At 46.3% G+C, this 27,808-nt stretch overlaps 2 protein-coding genes across 4 annotated transcripts in view; both read left to right on the forward strand.

The window, feature by feature from the left end:
• Positions 1-26,680, forward strand: part of KCNJ2 (potassium inwardly rectifying channel subfamily J member 2) — a 43,084-nt gene extending 16,404 nt beyond the window's left edge. Inside the window, exons 1-2 of one of the 3 annotated variants that reach the window (XM_035558875.1) lie at positions 19,123-19,269; positions 24,341-26,680. In XM_035558875.1, the coding sequence (XP_035414768.1) occupies positions 24,557-25,840 (1,284 nt within the window). In that variant the 5' untranslated portion in view covers positions 19,123-19,269; positions 24,341-24,556 and the 3' untranslated portion in view covers positions 25,841-26,680. Of the gene's footprint in view, positions 1-19,122; positions 19,270-23,349; positions 23,432-24,340 lie in introns of those variants that run through there. The other 2 variants (XM_035558877.2, XM_035558876.2) reach the window with 2 other exon arrangements.
• On the forward strand, positions 1,393-2,682 carry KCNJ16 (potassium inwardly rectifying channel subfamily J member 16). The gene has a single exon (XM_035558873.1). It carries the CDS (start codon positions 1,393-1,395, stop codon positions 2,680-2,682), a length of 1,290 nt encoding a protein of 429 aa, XP_035414766.1.
• Positions 26,681-27,808: the final 1,128 nt, after the last annotated feature.

Raw genomic sequence — 27,808 nt, forward strand, 5'->3', positions numbered from 1 at the left:
GAAACCAGCTTAAAAATGGGAAAACTACTTGTCATTTTTCCATTGAAAGCTTGCAATTTTGGAGAATAATGACAGCTTTTCCTCAAAAAAAAGCCTTTTTTTTTTCTTCAAAAATATTAGTTAAAAGCAAGACCTTTGGCAAAAATTTTGAATTGCTCTAACTATATACTCTATCACTTCTGATTTTTCAGTGTTTTGTGTGTTAGGGGTTGGGATATAGTAGACTGAGTTGGAGACCTGTAGGAAAAGGCATTTACTTTTCTCTGTGCTGTATCCTACAAATAATTCGTAAGCATCCTGTATCTGGTTACTTCAGCTAAGTCTTTGCATTTGTATTGGATTTCAGTTGATGAGGTCTCGGTTTCTAACATAAGTTCTTGTTATTAGTCACTAAACGTATAGCCTAGCACTTCATACTGCTGAAGTTCATATGGTTGCAATCTGCAAATACACCCATTATTTTCTCTGATCTGACAGAGGAATCTCCTAATTCACATCGCTTCCTAAATTTGTGTTATCCACAAATTTTATTAGCATACTGCATGCTTATTTCAAATTCATTAATAAAAATGTAAATACTTTCTGCCAGATTGATTTTTTTGTTTTGTTTTGTTTTAAGCAATTATTTTTGAGGGTTTCCAGGACCTCAGAGAGGTTTCTTTTTCATTTGAAATGTAAATACTTTTCTACAAATTGAACAAGTATGTCTCTGAAGCACTAGCTCAGTAAAATTCAATTCCATGACCAGGTTTTTCTGGGCAATACTCAAATGCAAATAATGATGAATGATTGCGTGATCGATACATTTTCTGGTGAAAACACATTAGCACTGAACTCGTCTGTCCATGCCACTGAAGTCTCATGGATAAATGAGGGTGTTTTCCTAGGCACTTCTTCAAATGGAGAAAAACAAACAAACATGCAACAGACAGGAACAACTGACTACCTCAAATATTTGGCTAACTTTAAGAGGGCTCATGCCATTCTTGTGAGTGTTCATGAAAGCCCATCCTGATTTGAACCCTACTTCACCAGAACATTAGAAGAGATACTCACAGTGGGGTCCCCCAAAAGGGTTTTGGTTTCTGTTTTCATCTAGGTAACAAATTTTAAGATTGATATGGACGTTTCTAGCTTGTTGATTTTCTAGCTGAATTTCTAAGTTTTCGAGCTATGTTGTGTAATGAATGTCAGGGTCTGTACTCTTCAGAAAATTGCTCATGATGGCCACAGAGTGTGTATATTTAGTTTTGGTTTTACAGAGTTCTGTCATACGAAATTAAAAACAAAAATAAACTTTTTCTTTTATTTCATAGATTTCCAATGAACAAAGAAAACAAATAGCCCCTGGGACCACAAGTGTGTTCTGTAAACTGATGCCACGAGGCAGACATGAGAAAGATGACTGAACAGAGTGGTTGCTATAGGCCTGTAAACATACAGGGAAATAAGATCAGTTACAAAGGCTCTTGTAAAGACAGCCCTGAAACGGGGACGAAAAGACTGCAGAAGCGTTTTCTTCACAAAGATGGCAGCTGCAATGTGTACTTCAAACACATCTTTGGGGAATGGGAGAGCTACGTAGTGGACATATTTACTACACTGGTGGACATCAAGTGGCGCCATATGTTTGTGATATTCTCGCTGTCCTATGTTCTTTCATGGCTGTTCTTTGGACTGGTCTTCTGGCTGATAGCAATCCAACACGGAGATTTATTCAATGACGAAGAAATAACGCCCTGTGTCGCAAATGTCCGTAGCTTCACAGGAGCATTCCTGTTCTCCCTGGAAACCCAGACGACCATTGGGTATGGTTACCGCTGTGTTACAGAAGAGTGCTCTGTCGCGATCCTTATGGTTATCCTGCAGTCAGTACTGAGCTGCATTATCGACACCTTCATAATTGGAGCAGCTTTGGCTAAAATGGCCACAGCTCGAAAAAGAGCTCAAACCATTCGTTTCAGCTACTATGCTGTCGTAGGCTTACGGGATGACAAATTTTGCCTGATGTGGCGCATTGGTGATTTCCGGCCAAACCACATGGTTGAGGGCTCGGTACGAGCTCAGCTGCTGCGCTACAAGGAAGATAAGGAAGGGAGAATGACGATGGAGTACAAGGACTTGAAGCTGTTGAATGACCAGATCATACTTGTTACACCAGTGACGGTAGTACATGAAATCGATAGTGAGAGCCCCTTGTATGGTCTGGACCGGAAAGCTTTGGCCAAGGACAACTTTGAAATCTTGGTCACATTTGTCTACACGGGTGATTCAACAGGAACTTCCCATCAGTCCAGAAGCTCATACGTGCCCAGAGAGATTCTTTGGGGCTATAGGTTTAATGATGTCTTACATGTAAAGAAAAAATACTATAAAGTGGATTGCCTACAGTTTGAAGAAACCACAGAAGTTTATGCTCCTCACTGCAGTGCCATGCAACTGGATCGGAAAGAGCAAGAATGGAACCGAACAGAGAAGACATTGGAAAAAGAAGCAGAGACGTCAGCACTGGAGATCAAGTCACTTAGTACAAACCAGAAGTCATTTAGTGCAGTTGCCCTCATCACTAGCTGTGAAGATCCAGAAGACCCAGTGACAACTGTCTGTCAGCCTTCTGGAGAAGTTTCTTATCAGAAAGCAGCTGTGACCTTAAGTAGACTGTCACTGGAATCACAAATCTAGATTTTCCCTGCAATTAAAAACACTTCCAACAACTTCTACCAGCACAGCTTTTAGAATGTAAACAATGAACTCATATGCACAACTATTTACATTATAAACCTTGTACTGACAGCATGCCTACATTACAACACAGTGCTGGGCTTCACAATGGTTAGCGTGGGTATCAGTAACAGATTAGTACTGGCACAAGAAAGCAGCTTACATTTGGGTTGACTAGACAGCTACTGTACTTGAGCAAACTTATTCTAAACTTTATTACCCTGCAGGGACCAATGTTGGAGATACCCAGAGGTAGAAAATGATCTAGGCAGAGAACAAGAACAAGGAAGCATGCTCTCTAGGTCGTGTTTTTCAATTCTGCCTGATTTATTCGGAAGCCCAGTTCCCAATCCCTCCAGAAAGCTCTGAAATGCCCCCACCATCACAGCAAATGATTGCTCTGGTGTGCCAGCTGCACCTCTCTAGCAGTTCAAATGAAGCCCCTGTCTTGAGGTTACACTGGTGAGTCTGCGGGGCTGTTCTTTGTGGGAGGGAGCAAACTGGCAAGAATAACTGAACCCAGAGCTACTGGGTAGTTTTGGAAACCTGCTGACACCCTGCCCAGGGCTGTGAGTGGGATACCGGCGAGCTCTTCTCATTTCCTTGTCGTGAGCCATTCCCAGAAATGCCACTCCCTCAGCAGTTTGAGGTATGCAGTGCGTCAGCTGGCTTGGTGCTGCGTGGAGATTTTGTTATGTGGCTCTGATGGCTAGGAGGGCTGGCCAAACTGGCTCATCTACACCATTCAGAAACCAACACGGGACCTCAAGTTTGAAACCAAAATTACCAAAATCATATTAAGCCTTGGAGAAAAGATCACCCTGTTTTTAGAGTGAGCTTAGCAATTTTTTTTTTTTTTAAATCAAAAAGTCTTTTCATTTCAGAATGTCAGCTTTGCTTTTCTTTTTAGTATATTATGCTTCTTTAAAAAGAAAAGGATCAATCTGGAGACCAAACAGCATAATTTTGTCAAAATGAAATATTTTTATTCATCTGAAATGACTGTAAAAACGATCCTTTACAGAGAAATTCAACATACTCAGCTGTCAGCTCAATTTGGAAAAACAGGGAAAATGTCAATGTTTTGAAGTTGCCTGCATCATGGAAGTTCCATCCTCTGCACATCGCTGTCATTATCTCATCACGCTTTTCTTCCCCCCCTTGATGATTACGGTTAATTTGCATCATGTTTAATTATCATGCTAACCTAAAAATAATTATCTCTGAATTTGTCGTTGCCTTAAATGGATTTTATCTCACCTGACCTCAGCCAGCAAGAAGTGTCAAGGCTGGTCAAGGCTCTCTGTAGTTGCAACTTTTTCTCTGTCTTCACAGGGGAGTTCATCCCATCCTAATCTGGGTGTTTAGGGAGCTGAAGGCAATAGGATGGTCTTATCCTGGAACTGCTCATCCCTCTCTGCTTATTGTTGAAGGAGATGAGATGACTGTTTCTGAAATGCTGGCTAACATTAAGCTGCTAAAATTAGGTCTGACGAGTCATTCACATCATGCTGACTAATTCAAAGTTTTTTATGAGCTAATCACATTTAATGAAAAGAAAACCAGCATGCTGATTGTTTTATTTTTCTTTTGTGAAACTTACTGCATATAGTAGTAGCACTTCATTATTTTAATGTATCTTGCATTTCTTTTTTTGCTAGCACTTGTGTTCTGGATCCTATGTGATCCCTTCAGATAAAACCAAATATATTAACAAGCCTGAGGGGAGGTAGTTATTCCTAAGATCATTAATTAGCCTATTTTGTATGCTGAATCATCATCACCATCAGTCTATAACTGCAGTAGAAAACATCTCATTGTATCCTAGATTTGAGCACTGGCAAGCATTGGGGAATAGTCTAAACAATGGGAAGAAATTTAGTGGGAAAATGTGTAAGGCTCTCAGTATTTATATGGTATTGCAAAAATACCATCCAGGTTGTATAAAATAGAATATAGCCACTGAGATGTTGGAAGTCATCCTTCCACACTCTGTCTTTGAAAGCTCTTGGCTGGCTTACTTGATTCAATGTTGGGCACTGCACTTTGGGAAAGACATGGAAAAACTGAATCCAGAGATACTGAAAACATATCAGTAAGGAAGTAGGGAAATAACTGAAGGGCTTTCAGTCCAAAGAAGACAGAAGGGAGTTAGGGAAAAGAGAAAGAGTTTTCAAACATTGCAAATCAAGAGAGAGGGATGATTGTTCTCTGTATCTGGTGGGTAGGACAGGAGGACATGGGCTTAAACTGAAGCCAAAGAGATTGAAGTTAGACATTAGCAGAACTATCTTAAAGAAGGCGAAGTAGAGGACAGATCTGTGGGGTGTATAATCTTGGTGCTGGTACCTCTCAGGAGTTTGTTAGAAGGCTGTCAGGAGTGATACAGAATGGTCAGGTTTGCCTTGAACTTTCAAACCCCGTTTTTGTATGATCCTATGATTTTCAGAAAAAGGGAATGTTTCATATGAAGTCTGCATAACTAGGTCACTTTACAAGTACTTACACATGTGTGAGTATTTGCTTAATTACACAGGTAAAGCTACTCAGAGATCTGAGATACTACTGAGATATGTAATCAGAATTCCCAAAGTATCTTCAAAAGGTACACATTTCAGGTGCTGCTCGTAAAGGTAGTTTCCCTTATTAAGCTGTGAATTTCAGCTGCCTTTCCCTCTCCCAGTTATGTACCGTGTGAGCCTCTTGCGGGGAAGAAAATTCTTTCCTTGGAATGACTTTCCTGTAAGTGAAAGTACCAGGAGTCTGATTTAGCATTTGGTCACATGCTTCTTGGTATAGATAGACAGAAATATACGTGAGTATGTATAGTAATGTATGCTTTGGCATATAAGTCAACCACTAACTGATGAGGGTCAGGAAGAAACTTTTCTCCTGGGCATGTTAATTCATAACAGGCTACGATACAGTTTCTTCTACTTTTATCTGCAGCATCTGATACCAGCCCGTGCTGGAGACAGGATACTATTTGAACCACTGGTCTCAACCCGTCTGGCTTTTTCTGGGTTTCTCTGTTTGATATTTTAATTTCATTTATCAGAGTATAAAAACTATGTGTTATAATATATAGTAAAGCATGCATTGCATTTTTATGAATAAAGATACAGAAATAAAGAACATGCCTCTACCACACACCTTGTGAGAGCACATTTTACTTATCTTCCATTCAGTCACTGTTTTAAGTTTCCGTATCTTATGCACTAAGAGGTCATGGAAAAATTTATAAGGCACAGAGTAGTCTTTTGACTTTAAAAGATGCCAAATCATGAGCAAACTCACAAAGTTATAAGTACATTCTGTTGCAGCTTCTTAACATGAGCTCTGATGGAGGCACAAGCCATCGCAGCCTGCTGTTAGGTGTGAGTTCACAAAGCCCCTCTCGCAGACATACACACACCCATGGCAGCTGGGTCCCAAGCTTGCAAACTAGCTGGCAGTTTCCTCACCTGACAAAGGATCTTTGAGAGCACCAGCTGGGTGAGACGGGAATGAGGCGTGGAAGGGAGAGCCCACCTCACAAAGCCCCTGTATCTGGCACCTGGGGAGGGCCAGCCCACCTTGCCCAGGAGCGGGCCTAGAAGGGACACTTAGTGTATGCTGGTGAACAGCAGTTTTGAGCAAGTAGGAGGGAGAATCTTCCTCATCCATCTGCTATTTCTAGATGAGGATGTTTTCCAAGGATTTTTGTTTGGCTTTCTTTTAGTCATTCCCATTGCAGAGCTGAGCATGGTAAAAAGGTAAAAAAAAAAAAAAAAAGGCATGCAAGCCTCTCGGAAACCCATCAAAAGCAGTAACACGTGTCATCACGGCAGAGAAACAACCTTACCCCTGACCCATTCCCATTGCAAGGGGTGAAACTGCCGACCCACCCCAAAGCAGCGTGCTGAGCGAGCTGGGTGCTGAGGTGAGGCACGAGCACCCTCCTGCGTGCCCAGAGCTCTGCATGTGCACTCAGTGTCTTCAGCAGCAAGGCAACGCGTTGGGTGGAAGCTCAGCGACTGCTTCCCAGCCACCCAGGGCAGCAATTGGCTTTTCTTTCCATAGCTGGAAGTAGTTCACTCTGTTCTTGTCTTCTCCACAAAATTTACCAGATGAAGCAAAATTGTAACAACAAAGAGAAAACGCAAACCAGTTTGCATTGGACTCATGTATCGTGATTATAGCTGCATCTCAGTTATTTTCTCTTGGAGAGTAACAGTATTGTTCTGGGTCAAGATTAGTTTATGTCAAAGGGAATATAATAAGAGATTATTATATAATTTATTTTTCCAGATTTGCCTACCACCATTCATTAAGGCAGCTGGCATTTCCTTCCCCATTATCATGTATCATTATCATGTATCATTTAGTGCATATTTTATGTGAGGCTGATTTTCAGATGTGGGACATAATACATATCCCTTTGTTTATCCCTTGTTTCTCAAACACTGTGCAGGAGGTCTGACTCCAGCTGCCCATCTAAAAAGAAGTGTCACATTTACACAGTTACCCGTAGTTCAGGAAATAACAGGTACCAGTGCCTGTGTGGGAAGAAAAATTTGTTTGTAAGCTTTTTTTAGCTCTTAAATCTTTGCTGGTTTTGAGCTGGAAACCTGCAAACAGGAAGAGTTGGTGTCTTGTGGCTGGCATCAGAGGCCTGTACAGGGAGGCAACTGACAGCACCTTCGCTTCCAGGCGGGCGAGAGGGAGCACGGCAGAAGCGAACACAAATGAAACAAGGAGCATTCAGGGCGTTAGGCTGGGCTGAAAAATGTGTGTCCACGTTTTCGTGGGGCCTAAAATCACAACACCGGGGCAACTTTGGGAATTTAAACCGTTTCTTGGGGTCAGTCCAAAGGGCTGAGGAGATGACTAAGGGGGAACCAGACAGACATCAGGGGGGAAAAACGAAAACTGTAGCAAGTTGGATAACTCCTTTTTGACCTCCTGTTGCTCCCTAGAAAGCTAGGCTTTGTTGGCAGCTGTCATATCGCCTCCCATCAGCCAGCACACAGGCTTCACGCTCTGCTTCCCTCGGTACACAAACGGGGTGCCAGAAGGGCCTAGGAGCTGCAGGGCCCAGGCACTGGGCCGAGGTTCTGGGGGTTCTGCGCCCCTCTCGGCTGGCTCCGGGCTCGCTGCCTCCGGCCCAGCACCCAGGGCCCAGGGCCCGGCGCCCACCTGCGCCCGGCGCCGCCCGGCCCCGCTCCCTCCGCGGCTCCGGCCGGGGCCCTCGGGCGCCACCTGCTGGGGGCCTGCGGAGCCGCCGCCAGGGCCCCCCCGGTCCCGGCCCGGCCCCTGCCGTGGCCTCGCCTCAACGCCTGGGGCCGGGGGGCAGGAACCCGGCGGGGTCCGGGTGTTCAGCCGCGGCCTGGCCCTGGGGATCCGTCTCAGGGGGCCGCTTTTCGGTGCTGTCGCGGCAGCTGGAGTGGAAACGGTTCGGGTGTGCTGTCCCCAGTGGGGTCCCGGCTGTTCGTAAAGGGTGCGAGGAAAGGTGGCGTTACCCTGTTGTCAGCCAGACCCTGATATTGCCCGACCATCCTAGGGAAACCTGGGCCAGACTTTCGGGCTTTCCGAAGCTGCCCTCTGAGGCTCAGTAGAGTAAATCCAACTCAGAAAGTAAATGGTTTTGGTACAAAAACTGATACGACATGTGCTCCGTCCGGCTGATTTATTCTATATCATTCCTCTTTATATATAGAAGCAAAAGCTGAGAGGTTGCTTGATTTGCCAGCTTAGGTATATATAGCCAGTCAAAACTGGCCATGCTCCACTAGGAACTTTTCAAATAGGGCAATGATCTATTTGTGGCCAAAGATACTTACTTCAAGAGGTATCAGTGACAAGAAGCAAAGAGCTGCTTGTTTGTTTGGACCAGGGAGTGTGTGTGCGTGTAGAAAGGCAACGCTACGTTTATTATGCAAAGCTACACACAGAAGGACTCCAAAATAGAAATGCCTTAATAATTATCTCATATTCAGTGCCATGTCCACTTCTGAACGCACATTTTCCATTGAACAGCTTCGTGCGTTCTCTCACGCATGGGAGTAGCTCCAATTAAACATCTGCTGAACCATCTATATCATCATTCTCCTTCACATCCTTTCTTCAAACCCTCCTTCGCAGCAGCGTGTGTAGGAAGCTCCACAACTGTCAGGCAGCTGGTCCGCTGCGACTACTGGGCATTGTATTTGTTCCTTGTGTTTCCCCATCTTTGATCACAGGGTGTCTCTCAGGCTCGCCTGACAGGGCAGGAACTATTTTTGGTCTGACGTTCATTCGGCACGATTCCTGCTTAGCCCAGGTGCCAAAATGAGCTGACAGCCTATATGTGACCATCACACAAAACAGCAGTAGAGAGGAGACAGCCCCGAAGCCTCCCCAGTACCGCCGCTGCGTGCTGTGCCTCAGGGCAATACCCATACTGGGTGTCCAGCACACTGTCTGGGTGGAGTTGCCTTTTGGGCATGTTGTTAATTTTCCAAATTTTGACCGATAAGTGTTTCATTGTGATAGGCATGCCCTAAGTGGGGTGTGAAAAATAAGGCTTACAGATAAATGGGTAGGTCCCATTTCAGTTCTTCAAATAATAAAAATCAGAAAAGACCCTGGTGAGTGTACTCTAGGGGGAAGCTTCCTTGCCCACGCAGGTCAAGGGCCTTACTCATGTTGAGTAAAGCTGACCCCACCAATATCAACAGCACAGTTTCCAGAGGGACCCGTGGTGGGATGTGAGTAGGGAAAAAAAATCTGGTAACCTTATTGCAGTTGTTGCATTACTCATTGCATATACTGATTAAAACCTCTTCTATTCAGTGATCTCATTTTTCCATAGGCAAAAAATTCACCTTTCCCTTGTCATTTCTTTCATTTAAGAGGGTATGGCACAGTGTCATTCCTGAACTGGCAGCCACTCCTTTTGGAGGGCCCAATACCCATGCCTCACTGGGTCCTGTTTCCCTTTCCTCCCATCTTATCCTTCTTTTTGGAGAAGTACCGGGTAAAACCATCAAACGTAGTCCTTCACCATCCCGTTTTAGCTGAATCCCCCATGAGGCATAAGCCCTGCACACCTTTACACACCACAAGCTGTCTCCCAGCACCCTCCAGCAAACCTATGGCTGATGGTGCAGAAGACCAAACCCTACAGACTACCCTTGGTACAGTCTTCAGGAACTTGGGTGCAAAGCTCTAGCAGGTAAAAGCAGAATTGCATGTTGAGTGCATATGTCTACACATGTGGATGTGGGACTGAAACAACTCCCATCACTTTCCTTACATTTGCCTTAATAAGTGGGACAGTGCCTGCCAATTCCATCTCAAGTTTCGTCCCTCTGAAATATGTGCACTTTCACCAGCTGTGTATTTGGCCCAGGGTAATTACTATAGTGCTAATTTTACCAGAGATGATGAAAGCGCTGGAACAGCCTAACCATATAAAGGGAGGAGATACATACAGCTGATCCAGTCTTCTGGATCCTTTTTTGAGCAAAGGAAGTCATGACTTTGACTTGTAGATTTGTTCCTTAGGGAGGCTTCTTCTTACAGAGCTAGCTGAAACCCAACTGAGGTTAGAAAAGAGCAAGGTCAGGGATACTTGTGTGCTGGAAAATAAAAAGCACTGAGCACTGAAGTGTTGCCTTGTGGTAAATTACCTTATACAGATTAAATTACTCAAATAGATCTGCTTCTTTTCTTTTCTCTCCTGTGAGAGAAGCCACTTCCAGACACCAAAAGCACAAAGATGCTTGAAAGTCTTCTATTTCTCTCTGGACCTTCCAAAAAGATTCAAAGTCAATTGAAATTTCTAATGAGGATTCAGAACAGATATTTACTCTATCCAAACCAGTTCAGCTTGAAAAAATTACAGTGGAGTATGGTCAGAGGAAAAGCAATTTGCCAGAGCTTGAAGAGTGTGAATAATGCAAAGCAAACAGCTCTCTGCAGTGTTCACTTATGTTTCCAGACCTGCTCACCTTTATTGTGCACCCACCCTGGCGTTACCTGGCGGTGTTGGTGGCCAGAACCAGGGATGGTGAATAAAGAAAGCTGAGCTGGTGGGTGATTTCTAACTCCTGAAAATTTGGAGGATTTTTTTTTTTTAACAAAACACACAGGAATGATTGGCGCTGTTGGCACTCGATCCTAAGCACTGGAGCCATCCCATTAGCAAGGATGAACAAAGCCATCCCGTTGTGCCCGGCTCTGCTCTATTTTGCAAAGGTTTTTATGTCACCTTTTCTGTCAGAGAGCACAAGCACCTTCCAGTACTGTAACAAGCGATGTGACGAGCCTCTGTTCATTCTCTTTATCTCTTTGTCTCTCTGGCTGCCTCTCTCACTCTTTACTCTTTGCCACTGATTGCCTCTACGTGTGATCCCTGGCCTTTGTCAAACCAAGATAGTCAGAACCCGAGTGCGGAGCGGTCCCTCTGCCCGAGCCCTTACCGGTGGCCTCAGTAGGCAGTCGGCTCTGAAGTTAAGCATGTGATTAGGTCAAAGCGAAACACAGATCTAAGTGCTGCTGTGAATAAAGGCGGGTTTCTGTCTCAGGACTCAGTAAAGGAACGTGGCCTTCTTGTAATCAGACCATCTTTTTGTGAGCCGAGGTCTGACAACAGTGTGTTTCTGTGGATTGCTTTATGCCACCAACAAGCTGACTTGTGCCAGCCTGGCCCCCCTATACCCCTTACTCTCTGCAGTACCCATTCCCATGGGAAGAGCAAGCACAGGCCCAGGAAAACTCTGGAGTCCCAGGGCCTGCAACGCCAGTGGCAGCCCATGGTGTCACCGGATCTTATCTCCACTGTGGGCTGCAGCAACTTCGACGTTTCATGAATTTCTGTACTGATTTTTTAATACTTGATGAGAAATGGCACAATCCTTTTCCCTCCAGTCTCTGTCACAAGGTTGCTTAATAAGGTTTGGGCATTAGCTCAAATAATATTAGGGGATCAAAGCCAACTTTTGAAGTATTAGGGAGATTACAAAGAAGTGCATGGCTCATTCCTTCTCAGGCACAACATCTACCAGCACAAAACTGGGGGGAGCCTCCTTCTGGGGCCATCCGTTCCAAAGGCCAAAACAGCACAGGACATGCAGTTCGGCCCAAAATTTAATGCAGGATGCCCAGGAGTGGGTGGGGAATCCTCCCTCCCCTCTGCGTCTGCACAAGCGAAAGGCAAAATTTAGCCTGGAGGCACAAAATGACATCAGAAAAGCAAATAAGCAGCGCAAGATTACGATAGGAAAAGAAAGGAAGCTGTGGCATTTTCTTGCCGAAGATTATTTCCTCTCTGACGACAGATTTTTCAAATGACAGAGGTGTTTTAGTGGGTGGGCCTTGAAGGCCCGGTCCAAATAATCAGTCAAAAACAATATCAGGAAGCTTAACCAACAATCTGAGCTTGGTATGGCTTTACTCATCTGTTCAATTTTAGTTTTGAGGGAAATTTAGGAAGGTGCCAGCTAATTTAATTCGTCTACCTCCTTCCCAGCCATGCGGGAGTTACGAGTGGGGCTGGGCAGCCATTTTGTGCCAGCAATCCACTCCCCGATTGCCCTGGCTGCGCAGCTCCTGGCCAGGCTCCCCAGCAGGGAGAAAAGACGCTGAGACCATGGCTGTTAGAGGTTCTGGGGCCCTCGTGGGTGCCGCTGTGGAGTCGAAGAGGGAATTGCTGTGCCCAGTTGGAGGTGGCATGCTTTGGAACAGCCGGCCCAGTTGCCCGGTCTCCTATCAGGGAGTGGTCTGCACCACAGCCATCAAGATGGAGTTCCGCATGTGATGTAAATAGGCACAGTGCTGGCTCCTCAGGAAATTCAAGCTTGTTTTCTACTGTATTCTGTATTTTTCCTTCCACAATGGCCAATGATCTAACTCTCTGTTTTCAGCAAAGTTTATTTGCTTTCCGGGAGAGAAAATAAACTCTGATGTTGTCATTTACCGCGTGGCCACGCACTCCAGGCCAGTTCTGAGGTTCTGGTACAAACTGGTAGAAAACACTGAGGACTTTTGCATCTAAGCTAATATAATAGACTAAAAAATCTAAGAAAGTAAGGAGAGCAGTAATATATGCACAGGGCAATGTTAACACAAACCAGGTGCTTCTGAGTTTATCAATGCACAATTTTAACTAGGGTGGCTACACTGATTGGCAGTAAAATACAGTGATACATAACAAAAATGACCATCAACAGAAATACAATATGCATGTTGCAATGCAGGGAAGCCATGTAGGATTTTAACAGAGGTAATCTCAGTCACTTCTGGATCTAGAATCCTGCTACTTCACATCATCTTTCCCTCAGGAACTGCCAGGCATCACCTGAGAAAGTGAAGGTTGAATCACTTAGGTGAACCGAGTTGTGTAATATAAATAGATTGGCAGGACAGTTACAGAAATACTTTGTGTTAATTTTGCTTAGAAAAGATGAAAAATTTCCATCTCTTTCCATTACATTTTACTTTTTATTCTTTCTTACCACTCCCTATCCCATTGGAAATTTTCCCCATTTCCACCTACGGTGGCACACATGCAGTGACAAAGGCCAAAGCAGATCTCCACATCCCTTCTCTTACAGCAGTGCTGGAATTAGGAAAATCACGGGCCAGTAGCGTTGCCCCTTGCTCGTCTTGCACAGAACACCTAAAAGTAAGCTCCCTCTGTGCTTGCTAAGTGCTCCGCTGCTGTGCCAGAAGGGTCGGTTGGCAAGACGCTGCAGGGGTGGAGAAGCGGACCAGAAACACATCTTCACCTGCAGCTCTCTCCCCACCCTCACACCTTGGCTAACAACCATTTGCAAGGATCAACTCATCAGACTCAGAACCTCCAGGGAGAGAGATTTATGTTTTGTTTCTGCCCTCAGGGAAGGGACCCGGCTGCGTCTCTGAGCTCAGAGGACTCCGCAGGTGAATGTTTCGAAGGTGGCTGAGCACAACGTGGGCTCCCAAGCGAGTAGGTGGCTTGACTGGTGCCAGCCCACAGCAGGGTATGCGTTGAAAACCCTGTGAATACCTGCTCCCTTGATAGCCCACCTGCTTCCATACAATATTCACATAACTAAAAATTTGCAAGCCAGAGAAAAACAAAGATATTCTTACCCTGTTCTGTTCAGCTGAGCGTGAGCCTATCCTGATTTTAGAAAATCTGGCAGGCCAGTAACACTAAACAACTGAAGCTGTAAGGAAGAGAATGAAAGTGTAGTCACACAGTGTTGTATGTGTAAGTTGCTGGCTCTTAACCCTTTTCCTTCCAGGAATTGTCAGGTTCCCTATGTCAGCTCCATGGGCATGTTCTCACCACTCTGGCTAGTTTTATTAACCATTAACTCCCTTTCCCTTGAGATATCCAAAGAATGGGAACTATGGAAAATGATTACAGAGATTAATAGGAAAATATTAGCTGTATTAATATGCAAATCCTTGGGCAGTTTTACCGCTTATTCTAAGGTCATTCTCATTAATCTGAACATATGTTCCTCATTGCTTTTGAGGACAAATTGCCACAGCCGACTGAGGACTGGAGGAGTTATAATAAACAACGTTGCCATGTCACAAATGATTCTAGATGTCCCTCAAGTTTACTGCATTTCCAAAAAAATTATCCATAATCCTAAACTGTGAAAATAAATGACTAAATGGTTGTACAAATGTCTTTCTAAAGCAAGTCTTCCAGAAAGCAAAGAACGTGCAAGGTGTACATTAGATAGCAGATTTACTTTTCCTAATCATTTTTAGGGTTTTTGACTCTGTAGTGGTAAGCATCTTTTGAAAGCTGGGAGATCTGCCCCCACCTCGTGTTGTCCTTCCCCTCCCCCCCCCCCCCTTTTTTTTTTTAGCTGTATCTTATTGTGTCTAAAAGTTTAGCTGGAAATTAAAGATCCTTTAAATTAAACATCTTAATTCAGTGCAAATCAAACCACATGGAATATGGTGCTGGAAATAAGTTTTCTTTGGCAGAACTTCTTGGGTTGCTGTTGGATTTCTGGTTATATACAGTTACTGTTAGCTATGGATTACTGTTTGTAATTCATTATTTTGAGATTTCTTCACCTTGCTTCCCACATCCACCATCTGCAGTAGCAATGACTGAAAGCATTTACTTTAATATTTCAAAATATAGCCACCAGCTGGTGGTTTGACTTTACAGTCAGACTGAATAAGACAGACTGAAATCTTCAGCAAAGATTTTGGACACACAGTATCTGGGAAAGAAAGAGAGAAAAAAAAAGTGAATGGTGTGTGAATTCCGCTATTCTCAGTGATATAAAAAAATTCAATTTCCTATGCCATATTTCACTCCTTCTATGAACAAGCACAGTATTATCCAGTATAACCGTGTCACTGGCTGCACATCTGTATATCCTATTTGCTTGCAAAGTACAAAATATATTTATTTGCTCTCTCAAGTCTTATCGAACATGTAACCGCCTCCCTCTGTAATTTTCATTGGATTTAGCCATTCCTTCTATTGCAAATGTGGCTTCATTTTTCCTTGGAGATCCCAGCATTAGATCTATAAAGATTCAGTTAATGTCTAAACCCCAGGGGGTTGATGTGACTGGGGAAACCACCTTTTCCTGGTGAATTTTTTCCAGTTGACTTAATGGTTAGAGAAGAAAGGCTAACTTACGCCAGTTTACATGCATGGAAATGGTGAGACCAACAAAAAGCACAACACGTTATTTACAGCATTTCTTCTCATCTTGTGGAAACCGACTGCTTTGATTCTACCAGACCGTGTTTTCCTTGCAAGTACAATACAATCAAGCTATTTTCAGCTGGCAATAAAATCCTTGAGAACCAAAGCAGATTTGGCCACTTTAAGAGATGGAGACTAATGCAATCTGATAATTAGGTCATTTCACCGCCAAGACAGAAAAACCAATTTAATAACATGCAGTAAGACAGGGGCGAGAGCCTCTGGGTCCCAGCTGGCAAGATCTGTGCCTGCAATACCACTCTCCAATTTGCTTCTGCAGGTCATCTGCAGATCTCTGCAAGACTGAGGGAGAGGGTGGCTGTGATGGGCAAAGGTGAGAATGATGCTGGAAAACAGAAAATGTGAAGAGAAAAGCCCTTCCTTTCACTGATGTGGCCAGGCTGAAAGACGTATAAGAAAAAGCATCCTACTATGTTGCTGGCTCCTTTTCTTACACTTCCTACACTAGTATGAAACATAAATATTTTGCTTTGCCAGAGTCCTTTTTAATCCCTTGATGCTGTTTCTTCTGCAGATAGTGGATCTTGCCTTGAAAAACTCCACAGACCATGACTATCTCCTGTAGCTCTTCTAATATTTCAGTAAGGAGGTTCTATGTGATGGCAGAAAGGTACTTCTCTAGCTAGACTACATCAAATGGGAAAACATTGAGAGAAGAAAAACAAACCCTCACTCACTCTTGAGGGTTAAGTTTTCAGCTGTCTCTCACCCTCTTTGTCCTGGCTTGTTGCAACAGGAAAGGGTTTTTTAGAAACCTTTCTTGTAACTTCAACTTCCCTGTTCAGGGAGTTTGGGAGTACTTCTCTTGCTGAAGCTCACGCAGACGAGACAGCTTTGTTACAGTTCTTATAATCTGTGTAATAGATTAGAATCGATATTTCATTCTAAGAAGAGCTTTTCTGGGCAGAGTTGCTTCGACTTTAAGAAAGCTATATAATAGCCGTGATGTTTATGTTCTAGCCTTCTTCACCGTGAAATGCTAAATGGTTTGGCCTGTAAGTCCATACTGCCGTGAATAAGACTTACTCATATCGGCAGATCCGGGCTCTCTGGGTCTCGTAGGTCAGTAGCCTTTATCAGTCAGTTTGCGTGAGTAAAGGCTGAGTAAGAGTCTGTAAGGTCAGGCTTTAATTGGCAACATCTTGCGGGTATTGTGCAGAGATTTGTTGAGCCCACCCTCCAGCACGCTGCGTGTATTTTCAGCAGAGCATTTCTTAGCTATAGTGTATCACAGCACCTTGATTTCAGTTACACTCAGATGAGCACACACCTCAAGGTGGGTCAAGTCGTTGCTATTTTAGCTGTTCAGAGGATACACACATACGTTGAGAGAAATTAGGGATTTTTTTTCCTCTGATATAGTTACATGGACTGTGTAGTATTTGTCCCTATGACTTTCAAATCCTGTGGATGGGTGACCTTGGTCTTACTGAACATATAAAATAGTTGTCTTTTCCTCTTGTGGATTTTTTTTTTTCCAGTTTCATCAATCAGGAGAAACTTACTTGAGCTATAGGACTTTTTATTTTTTTTCAATTAAAAATGAACAGAACCACCCACGAATAATTCATAAACAATATGATTGCCCAACATGGCAGGTTGCTCAATATACAAAAGAAATGTCTTTTCTTCCCCTCTTGCCATCGTGCAAAGTTTGCATATCCTGCACACACAACACTGGGGACTTATAAAAGCAGCTGCATTTGGTCATTGTGTTTGTTGCTGCACCAGTGCTGTGCTTCCTCATTCAGAATATAGGGAACTCGACAAATACTGTAAATGACAGCAGTGATAGCAGCAATTGTTCAGCAACAACCTGAGAGCGTTTTTTCCAAGCCTTTACTCCATGGGAAAGCATTTGGGCACAGCATTTTTACTGAGTATTTAGAGACTGCTAATGTCAGTTATAACCTCCCAAAACCGGTGAGGAGGAGGAGAGCTTAAGCGACCTGCCGGTGACCGCAGGCAGTGGCATTGCTGTGGGACGCAGGGCATCATCTTTAGAGCCTGTTGTGGGCACAGCAAGAAGCTCCCTGGCAGAGGGGACCGGGCTGTCCCCTGGGCAGAAGGGCTGACTGCTGCTTCACGCCACCTTGTCCCCAAAGCCACCCAGCGCCCGCTTGCCGGGGGTTGCAGCAGCTATCGTTGCAGTTCAAGGTGCTCGCGCCAACTTCTAACGCCTTGTGTGGTCTGCGAGCCTTGCGTTCAGCAGTCACCTTCGCTCTTATTTTTCCAATACAGCACACAGGGCTCTCTGATGCAGGTCAGCTGTTAGCATTCAGGAACTCGGCTTTCCGCGGGCAGCAGGAGAGCGCTGCAGCAGAGGACACCTGCCTCGGAAACTAACACCCCTGCACTGTCCATCAGAGCTGGAGTTTGGCAAACTTCAGAGCATGCTTACAAGGCTGTTTTTGTTCCTGCAAGGCTCCCGGCCAGGCATTTCATCCTTGTTTTCTTTGTCAGATGTCTTAGGCCACGTCCACTGTGGGGAGGACAAGCTATTAAATATCATTTTGATTTCTGCAAATTTCAACAGTGGCCGGACAGCCTGCTGATCGCACTGCCACAGGTGATCTCTGAAGCGAAGAGACGGGTCCCACGTACTGCAGGCACTTTCTTGCTTCCAGCTTTGCTCTAAAATACCTTAGTTCAGGGATCAAAGCTCTTGTTTTGGAAGGGACGTTGGATTTCAAAGAGAAGGATGTTGATTTAAAATAGTGGTAGTGCGGTACGCCTGACTTGCGTCTAGTGCACAAGAAGGTTGGATGTTTGTGATTAAATACCCTGCATTTTAGCATTTCTCTTCCCTGAAATAAAGCTGGAATGTGACTACAGAAAGGAACAAAACTGTTTTCTCCCCGCTATTGTTTCTTCCTACACCGGCCCTCGGACACGAGCCCGAGACGAGAAAACCGGAGCGAGCAGGCACGCAGATCCCCCGGCACCTTCACATAAAGCCCTTCCCAGCACGGGGTGGGGAAAACACCCGTGGGCAGGTGCTCGGTGCCCGCAGGCTCAACCGGTCGATGTGGGGTAGAGTGGGTGCCCTGGGGCTTGGGGAAGGCTGGGCTGGGCGCTCCGGGGCTTGGGTGTCCCGGGGATGGGTGCCCTGGGGATGGGCGCTTCGGGGATGGGTGCTCCGGGGATGGGTGCTGTGGGGCTTGGGTGCTTCGGGGTGCTCCGGGGCTTGGGCGCTCTGGGGATGGGTGCTCCGGGGATGGCTGCTCCGGGGCTGGGCGCTCCGGGGCGTTCCGGGGTTTGGGTGCCCCGGGGCTTGGGAGCTCCGGGGCTGGGCGCTCCGGGGCTGGGCGACCCGGGGCTGGACGCTCCGGGGATGGACGCTCCGGGGATGGGCGCTCCGGGGACGGACGCTCCGGGGATGGGCGCTCCGGGGACGGACGCTCCGGAGCTTTTGCGCTCCCACCTCCTCCTCCCCTCCGAGCCGCCCCCGTGCTCTCCGTGCCCCGCGGCGCCCCCCGGCGGGGCAGCCCCGCTCCCAGCCCCGCTCCCAGCCCCGCGGCTCCCCCCGGCCGGGGCCGCTCCGCCGCTCTCCCCGCAGCCCCGCGCGGCTCGGCTCGGCTCGGCGCGGCACGGCCCGGCCTCCCGCCTCCCATTGGTCCGGGATAGCGCCGAGGGCGGGGACGGCCGGGCCGCTATTAAACATCCCATGGCAGCCCGCAAAAAGGGGCAGCGGCTCATTGAGTGGCTCAGTTGCAAAGCGGTGCGGCGGCGGCCGGCGGGCACCTTGGGATTGGCTTGCTGCGTCCCCCCAGCTGCTGGATCTTACGCCCTTTTAACTCTCTAAGCACCTCTGTTAAGGCCACCGGCAGGTAAGGAGAGCCTTCTTATTGCATCTCTTGCAGACGGGCCCCCCCCCGAGGTGCCAGCCTGCTTTCCGGGAGCAGGGGCGAGGCGCCGGGAGCTGGCCCGGGGCATGCAGGGTGCCCCGAAATTCCCGAGCCGAAGCTTTCCTTGCTGGGGAGTTTGTTGCACGGATCGGCATAACCCCTTGGAGGGGGAACTCCTGCGTTTGTCATGTACCAGACCCGAGCTATTCTCAGTGCCTAAAATAATTAGATAGGTATGCTGGGAACACTCGAGCATCTGCTTGCAGCATCTGTTTATGTTCATAACTTTCCATGCACCAGCTGCTCCCCCCGAGATATTTTATTCGGGGGAAGGGCTGGAAGTTTGCATGACAACTCCGTCTTGAAGGAGCACCACCGCTCCATCCCTTCCCATTCTTCTCGCCTGTCGTTTCCTGTACGAGAGAAAGGTCAAAAGTATCAAGCCTTAGTGATCAGATGCGTGGTTTTGAAAGGAGTGTCCGAAATATTTCAGAGGGGTGTGAAACCGACCCGTAACTTCATTCATTGCCCTTATGGAAACGGGGGATTTTCTTTATTTTCAATCATCCTGCCAGAAATAGGAAGAAAGGAAAAAAAAAAAAAAAAAGCATTGCAGCTGGGGAGCCAGTGAAGAGGCTGCATTGTTTCAACATAGTTCATGACAGCTAGAGGAAAAAATACTGATAAGAAATGGCAGATTTATTTACGGGCTTGAGCGACTGCTTTGTCATCTTCCCGGGCTGGGGCTGCCGCAGGTGCGCGCTGGCTCTGGTGTCCAGTGCTGGGGCCACGCAGCCCCGTCCGGCCCGCAGGCAGTGGCACTTGTTCGGTGCTTCAGCCTTACCTTTACACTTGTTTGCTTTTCCATCCTCACAGCCGGTGCATCAAGTACACCCCCTGGTGATGACTATTTCACTTGTAGCTATTTTGTCATCAGCTAGAAATATCCTGAACCCGGCTCCTTTGCGGGATGGCAGATGCAAGCGCCACTTGTGCTTTCCTTTCTCCTGTTTCTTCATACCCGTTTCCTTGCATCATCTGTTCATTTTATTTTATTTTATTTCATTTTTTTCCCCCACTGCCTGATGGCTAAGGACAGATCCTCCTTCTGAAGGCACCTCACTGCTTCAAACCCCGTGTAACGTGAGCCCTGCCAAGTGGAGTGGTGCTGGGCAGCGACGTACAAGTGCCACAGGGCTCTGGGGGGAAGGTGCTCGGGGTGGCCGCGCACAGAAGCGAGCGAGCAGGGACTGTGGGAACGGGCTTCGCTCATGCGAGCAGCTCCTTTGTTCTGTTTACTGAGGACAGCAGGGGAAGGCGCTTCGCTAAGGTAGCGCCGGTGCTCTCTTAGCAACATGTGCCCGGCTCACACTGCGGGGCTGCGTGGCGTCAGCCTGGGAATAACCGCTCCGAGCGCTCATTAGTGCTCCTTTCTCTCCCCCGCTCTTTTTTGCACTTCACAGTTTTTGCTGGATATTAAGCCTTCTGCACAAATTCCCTTTGACGTGTTGGTCGTGGTGCTTAGACATTCGATGTAAATGTCTCTCCTCTGGGGAAATCTTGAGGGGGATGCTTGCTAAGGGGAAAGTGGGGGTTTGGGTTTCTGGCTGTGGGATTCGCATCGATGTTGGCTCAGAAATGCTGCAGAAGCAACGCAGCCCTGCTTCCCTCTGCTCTTCCAAGCATCCCCTTGAAGCAGAGTAAGTCTGTGGCTCTCCCGTCCCATCCCATCCGATCCCATCCTGGTAACGCTGCGTCGGTGCCAGTGCTGGTAATTACAAGCTGCGTCGCTCTGGTCTCCTGTTCTCTTTCAGCAGGAGTGGTAGCGTCAATTAATAATAATAATAACACACCTAGCGATGATTGACTTTACAGCTCCATGTGTGTGAGCCTGGTTGCAGTGTGTTGAGCCCAATTACACGCAGGGTTGGGTTGGTTTGCGGGTTCTGGGTTGGCTTCTTTTGTCTGGTGAGGTTTGTGGGGCTGGTCCCGCGCTAGCTGAGCACCTCCAGCCTTCAACGCATTGCTGCTGGGGTGTGTGGGGGGAGCAGGCTCGTTTTGCCTTTCAGCAGCAGGTGGATTAGCAAAATAAGAAGTACCATTAAATTTTCATGCTCGCTTGATTGTTTGTGGGATTTCTTTTGGGTGAAACCTGCTGTGCAGGTCAGGGTGAACACGGACATGGTGGGGCCTGAGCACGGTGCTGGCCGCGTTCCCTTCCCTGTATCCTCCTCACGCCGAGCACTCACGAGGAAGAGAGGCAATTTGCGCAGGAGAAAGAAGACAGCCACCCCGCAAGCAGCGGCAGAGCATGCCAGAGCTTTGTTGTATAAACTTCAAGGAGCAGGCTGTAAACTTAGCAAAGCGTGCCCCCGGGCACACCTCGGAGTTTTAGGATCCTCGGAGCCCAGGAGGTGCAGGTTTGTTCCCTGGGGCAGAGCACCGACAGCATACAGCTGTAAAGCTACGACTTTTCTGATGGACACAGAAATGCTGTGCAGATGTACAGGAGGTAGAACACGCTCAGCCGGTCCGAGCGGGGATATGGCGGTGTGCGATACCTCATTCGGGTCCCAAACTTCTAAATGCAGTCAGCTCACCGCAGGAAGTTGCCGTTAGGATTTCAGTGATTTGTGGAATTCAAACAAATGTCCTGGGGTCAAGCCTTTTGTGGGGGGAGCTGCATATTCTGGCACTTGAAACTTTGCAGCTTATCTTTCCCTCCACCGCAAGTTTTCCTCTAAAATCCAAGAGATGATGCAGAGGGGGGGAAAAAAATAAGACTTCAAAATAATCTGTTCCCTAGGTTGTGTATTTCCATCAGCTTGCAACAAAGCAGACTCTGAATGTGGAAGTTGAACACGACTATGATTATAGAATGTGGTTTAGAAAAGTGATCAATCTGTGAACCAATGCAATGCTTTTTCAGGGAGTTTTGTGTGTGGAATGCATAAACAATTTCACTTTCCCCCTCTACTCAGGTTTCTAAAAGTATTTTTAAGCTTTTACTTATTCATTTTTTTTAAGTGAACATTAAAAGAATTCCTTTATGGTTTTTGAGAAAACCCATGATTAAAAAGGTGCAAGGGAAAAAGTGACTCCCAACATAGTATAGGCCAGATAGTCAGATAAGTATAAGGGCATTTAAACCATCCCATAAATCTACGTTTCTCTCAAACGGGACACTAATGAACCCATCAAAAGTTGCCAAAATGTCTTGTTCGCTGCTGAAGTCACAGATGACTAATGTCAGCAAGTAGGCAGTAGGACCCATTCTTGCACAACAAACAGAAGTGAGAAAAAAGAGAAGGTAAAAGAAAACCATGAAGACGTCCTCCAGGGAAAAACATCCTGCACGCAACTGCAAGCATGCTGTTGTTCTCTGTTTGTCACCTGCTCCTTTTTCCCAACAAGTGTTTGCTGACCTAAAGCCCTCGTGATGTAGTGGAAGGATGTGGGAGGGCCCAGAAACTGTTTGAAATCCCTCAAGTTGTTGGAACACCTCGGCCGGGCTTTGGGCGCCGCTGTTGGGAAAGGAGGTAGACCCTTTTGGAGAGTATCGTGATTTAATCCCCCACTAACATAAACAGTACTTAAGTCTCCTCTCCCATGACAATGGATAGCAGATGCTCCTCGTCGCTTGGTTTTGGTTTTATTTCCTCCGTGGGGTGCATGTATGGATGGAGCAGTTGCAATAATGCATCTCTTCTCCTCTGCAGCATTTCAATTACATTTCCTGATGTACAGTACATGACTTAATGGATGACGCACTTGTTAAAAGCTAAGCCTGGGTCTAAGCCAGACCTCCCTGAAACAAGTCTGGTAGCTTCTACCCTCCGGAAGAAGGTTTTGTAGCCTCTCTGCTGAGTCTTAATCGCTGGCATCTAAGACCCAGAGGACACTCAGAACAGCTACCCTTTGGAGCTGGAAGTGGTTGCCTCCTGCTCTTGAGGGGAAGGTGCTGGTACTTGCCACCAAAGGTGTTACGAAGGCTCTCAGCCAGCCCTACTCCACCGTAGCCTTCTGCTGGTTGCATTCACAGGGGCAGATGTTGGCTGTTACCAGGTTTAGTTTGCTTCGTATGGCTTAAGCCTAATATAAATGTAAAAGCCATCCAGAACCCAACGAGTTGATGGCGTTACAGGTACTAATGCAGCCTTTATTTCTTCTATTTGCAGAGAGGCACAATGCCTTTTTATTAAGTGCGAGTTAAAAAAGAAGAAAACCCCGTAAGTTCTATGCAATGTAAATTCAATGCATAAAGGGGGCTTATAAGAAAGAGAGGGTCTGTAGTGGCAGGACAAGGGGCGACGGTTTTAAACTACAAGTGTGTAGATTTAGACTGGATATCAGGAAGTTGTTTTTCACACTGAGGGTGGTGAGGCCCAGGCAGAAGCTGTGGGTGCCCCATCCCTGGAGGTGCCCAGGGCCAGGCTGGAGGGAGCTTTGGGCAGCCTGGGCTGGTGGGGGGGTCCCTGCCCATGGCAGGGGGTGGCACTGAATGAGCTTTAATGGTCCCTTCCACAAACCGTTCCATGCTAATTTAATGGAAATCACTGATACTTCTACTTGCATTTTCCAACTCTATTATTTTTCTCAGCACATGTTGTCCTCCCTTTAGCACACTCCCTTGTTTGCCATAGGTAAAACAGTCCAGGAGACAGACCTTGTACATCGTTAAAAGCTGCTTCAGTATTTTTATTTGAACAGATGGAGGCTAAAGCTAATTCTTTGTTTCAAAATAAACAGAAAGCACGGTTGTAAGCAGCAGATAGATTCTTTGCATGCCCGACTTTAAAGTGAATATTGCTTAGAGACTTGTGCGACATGATCACAGGGTTTTCACCGAGAAGAGCAGTGGCTTCTCTGTAGTAACGATGTCACCTCTGTCAATATATAACTGCACTCGGAGAACTGTGCATTCCAGAAAATGCTGTCGTTAATAAGGAAACTTCCTGCAGATCCAGAGGAGTCGTTTTACTTGATTCTTGCAGGCTTGATTCGTTGTCCTTTTCCTCCAAGATCTAATACGACATTTCTCTTTCTCTTGCAGACCATGCCCTCTCTATGACGGTTACTTGTTAAGCTAACTCTGCATGCCAGAAGACTGTCCTTGGTTGATCCAAGGGCTTTTGGGGACTCCGGCCTCTCCCCAGTTTTTCTGTGTGTGTGTGTTCCTCTAGAACTTTCAAAACTGTTTCTCCAAAGGGTTTTGCAGAAACTTAGACTGTTTTCTAAAGCAGAAGCACCTCAGTCCACAGCAGTAGTGATGGGCAGCGTGCGAACCAACCGCTACAGCATCGTGTCTTCGGAGGAGGACGGCATGAAGCTGGCAACCATGGCCGTTGCCAATGGCTTTGGGAATGGAAAAAGTAAGGTACACACCAGACAGCAATGCAGGAGCCGCTTTGTCAAAAAAGACGGTCACTGCAACGTCCAGTTTATTAATGTGGGCGAGAAGGGACAGCGATACCTGGCAGACATCTTCACCACCTGCGTGGACATCCGCTGGAGGTGGATGCTAGTTATCTTCTGCCTGACTTTCATCCTCTCCTGGCTTTTTTTTGGCTGTGTGTTTTGGTTGATCGCGCTGTTGCATGGGGATCTGGAGAATCAAGAAAATAACAAACCTTGTGTCTCTCAAGTGAGCAGCTTCACTGCAGCCTTTCTGTTTTCCATTGAGACCCAGACCACGATCGGCTATGGCTTCAGGTGCGTCACAGATGAGTGCCCCATTGCAGTTTTCATGGTGGTTTTCCAGTCTATAGTAGGCTGCATCATTGACGCCTTCATCATTGGTGCTGTCATGGCAAAGATGGCTAAGCCAAAAAAGAGAAACGAAACTCTAGTCTTCAGCCACAATGCCGTGGTGGCCATGAGAGACGGGAAACTGTGCCTGATGTGGCGCGTCGGGAACCTGAGGAAAAGCCACTTGGTGGAGGCACATGTGCGAGCGCAGCTCCTCAAATCCAGGATCACATCAGAAGGGGAATACATCCCTTTGGATCAAATAGACATCAACGTAGGGTTTGACAGTGGGATAGACCGCATATTCCTGGTCTCCCCAATTACAATAGTACATGAAATAGATGAAGACAGTCCTTTGTATGACTTGAGCAAACAAGACATGGACAATGCTGACTTTGAAATTGTAGTAATTTTAGAGGGCATGGTGGAAGCTACTGCCATGACGACCCAGTGCCGTAGCTCATATCTGGCAAACGAAATCCTCTGGGGCCACCGCTATGAGCCCGTACTCTTTGAAGAGAAAAACTACTACAAAGTGGATTACTCGAGGTTCCACAAAACATACGAAGTGCCCAACACACCCATCTGCAGTGCCAGAGACTTAGCAGAAAAGAAATACATTCTCTCGAATGCAAACTCCTTTTGCTACGAGAACGAAGTGGCCCTCACCAGCAAAGAGGAGGAGGAGATTGACACTGGGGTGCCTGAGAGCATGAGCACAGACACCCACCCTGACATGGACCACCACAACCAAGCAGGGGTGCCTCTAGAGCCACGGCCGCTACGGCGGGAGTCGGAAATATGACTGACAAACTCTTCCTCTCTCTTTTGGTTGAAAGGAAAAATAAAAAAATCTATCGGTCAAAGGCACGTTGACCTGAGAAGTTGGCCCAGAACAGTCTTCAGACAACGGTACTGTTGAAGAGTGGTGTGAAGGCAAGCAGACCTGAGAAACCCCGGCTGGTTTTAGGGCTGTCCTCGTAGGAGGGACAACAGAAAATGAACTCTAAACACAAAGCACTAAACATGTCTAAGTATGAACAGAAGGCACATATGTTGTAGAATAAATTATGTATATATTTTTTTACAAAACTTGAACTTGCAGGCAAGCTTTGGTTGGGTTATTATTATTTTTTTTCAACTTTTTCCAGAATGCTTCTCTCTAGGGAACAAGAATGTTTTTAATGGCATAACAAAGGCAAGAATCTGCCTTATTATTGTTATTATAATTATTTTTTAAAAAAGCTGCTGCTAACTACATGAACACAAATGGTTATTTTTGTTGCAGTGTAGTTTTTATTTTCTCTTGTGTAATTTAAAAAAAAAAAAGTCAGTGTTGAACTTTTGGGGTTGAAAAGCTTGTGATCGCTACAGAGAGGCCAACGTTGCCAGAAAGTCTAAACTCCTTTTGAGGCCAGTAGTTTGATAGCTAGAATCAATTTCTCTCTTTCCAATTACATGAGGGGCATTACGTAATATCAGGCCAATCAGTAGCCTCCAGCAAAATTAAGATTTTTGGGGGGAGAATTTAATTCTCTGTCTAAAGGAAAAATGAAATATATATATACATAGAAAAAGTACTAAGTTAAAACTACCTAAGTGGATACCAAAGAAAATGCACAGTTTTGCACAGTGGAGTTTATTTAAGAAAAAAAAAAAAGGAAAAAAAAAAAAGAAACAGGCTGCTTTAAACAAACAAAAGATTCAAACCTCAGACACTATTTTTTTTTCTTTTGATTTTTGTTTTTCTTTTTGAGACCTTTATTTTGCACCTTATTCTAAAAGCTTAAGACGCGGATCTAAAGTGAGGTAGGGATCTTCCCTGCCCCCCTCTTCCCTTCTATGGGGAAATAAATTCCCTTCCTTGCTGGTAAGGAGAAGCACAGCCGGGGGAAGGCAAACGAGCAAACATCTGTCCTTCCAGGTCGCTCGCCGAGCCGGGCTGCAGCAGAAGGTCGAGTGTTAGTGCACACATTCCCAAACCGGCGCTAGACCTCAGCCCCCTGAAAACTGAGCCATCCGCCGTGCTGCAGGCGTGGGACCCCCAAATTACCAGGCAGACTCTGCCAGGGACAGGGAAGCTGCTGAGCTGTGCCAGGGCAAAGCGCTGCTGGCGTGGGCGTTTGGGCACAGATGAGCCGAGCCATGTATAAATCCCCAGGAAGAGGTTTGGGAGAGGGTAATGGAGAGGAAAAAAGGCTTTTGTAACACAGCTCTTGGGAAGGGCACAGGGATGGTAGCGTTTTGCAAAAATGATTCTCTTCAGCAGGGCACGGTTGTCAGAAAAAGTGTATTTTCCAGCTCATTTGGAGAGGGTTTATTTGGGAGGATGAGGCTGTAAGGCAAGCTCCATCTCCTGCCTCCTTGTCCCCGCAAACATCAACATCAGCGATCGGTGGATGAGAGACGTGGCCGAGCTCTGAGCAGGTTTTGTGACCTCCTGCGACGCTCTGGCCCTGGCTCCTTCGCCCAGAAGGCTTTAAATTCTCTGTGCCTCTAAGATCAAGGATGCAACCAGACTGCACGTCATGCCTGCTCGCTGGTGGCTCCCCCGAGGAGCAGGTGGAGAGGGGAGGCGGTGGGGACAGCAACCCTAGTCCACTCTTACAGTATTGGATCACTGTATGCCATTAAAAAACAGCTTGTTCTAGGTCTAATGTCTTCTGCAAACAGATATCTGTGAAGGCCGCTGGCCCCTTCCAGCCCTGCCTGAAAGAAATGCCTGCAATGAAATGGTGTCTGATAAGATGGTATCTGCAGTGGGTGGGTTCGA

This window comes from Cygnus atratus, chromosome 18 (genome assembly GCF_013377495.2).
Source record: "Cygnus atratus isolate AKBS03 ecotype Queensland, Australia chromosome 18, CAtr_DNAZoo_HiC_assembly, whole genome shotgun sequence".
Taxonomy (NCBI): domain Eukaryota; kingdom Metazoa; phylum Chordata; class Aves; order Anseriformes; family Anatidae; genus Cygnus; species Cygnus atratus.

Excerpts from the sequence above, each read along its gene's own strand:
- KCNJ16 (XM_035558873.1), top strand. The coding sequence starts at position 1,393 with ATGAGAAAGATGACTGAACAGAGTGGTTGCTATAGGCCTGTAAACATA.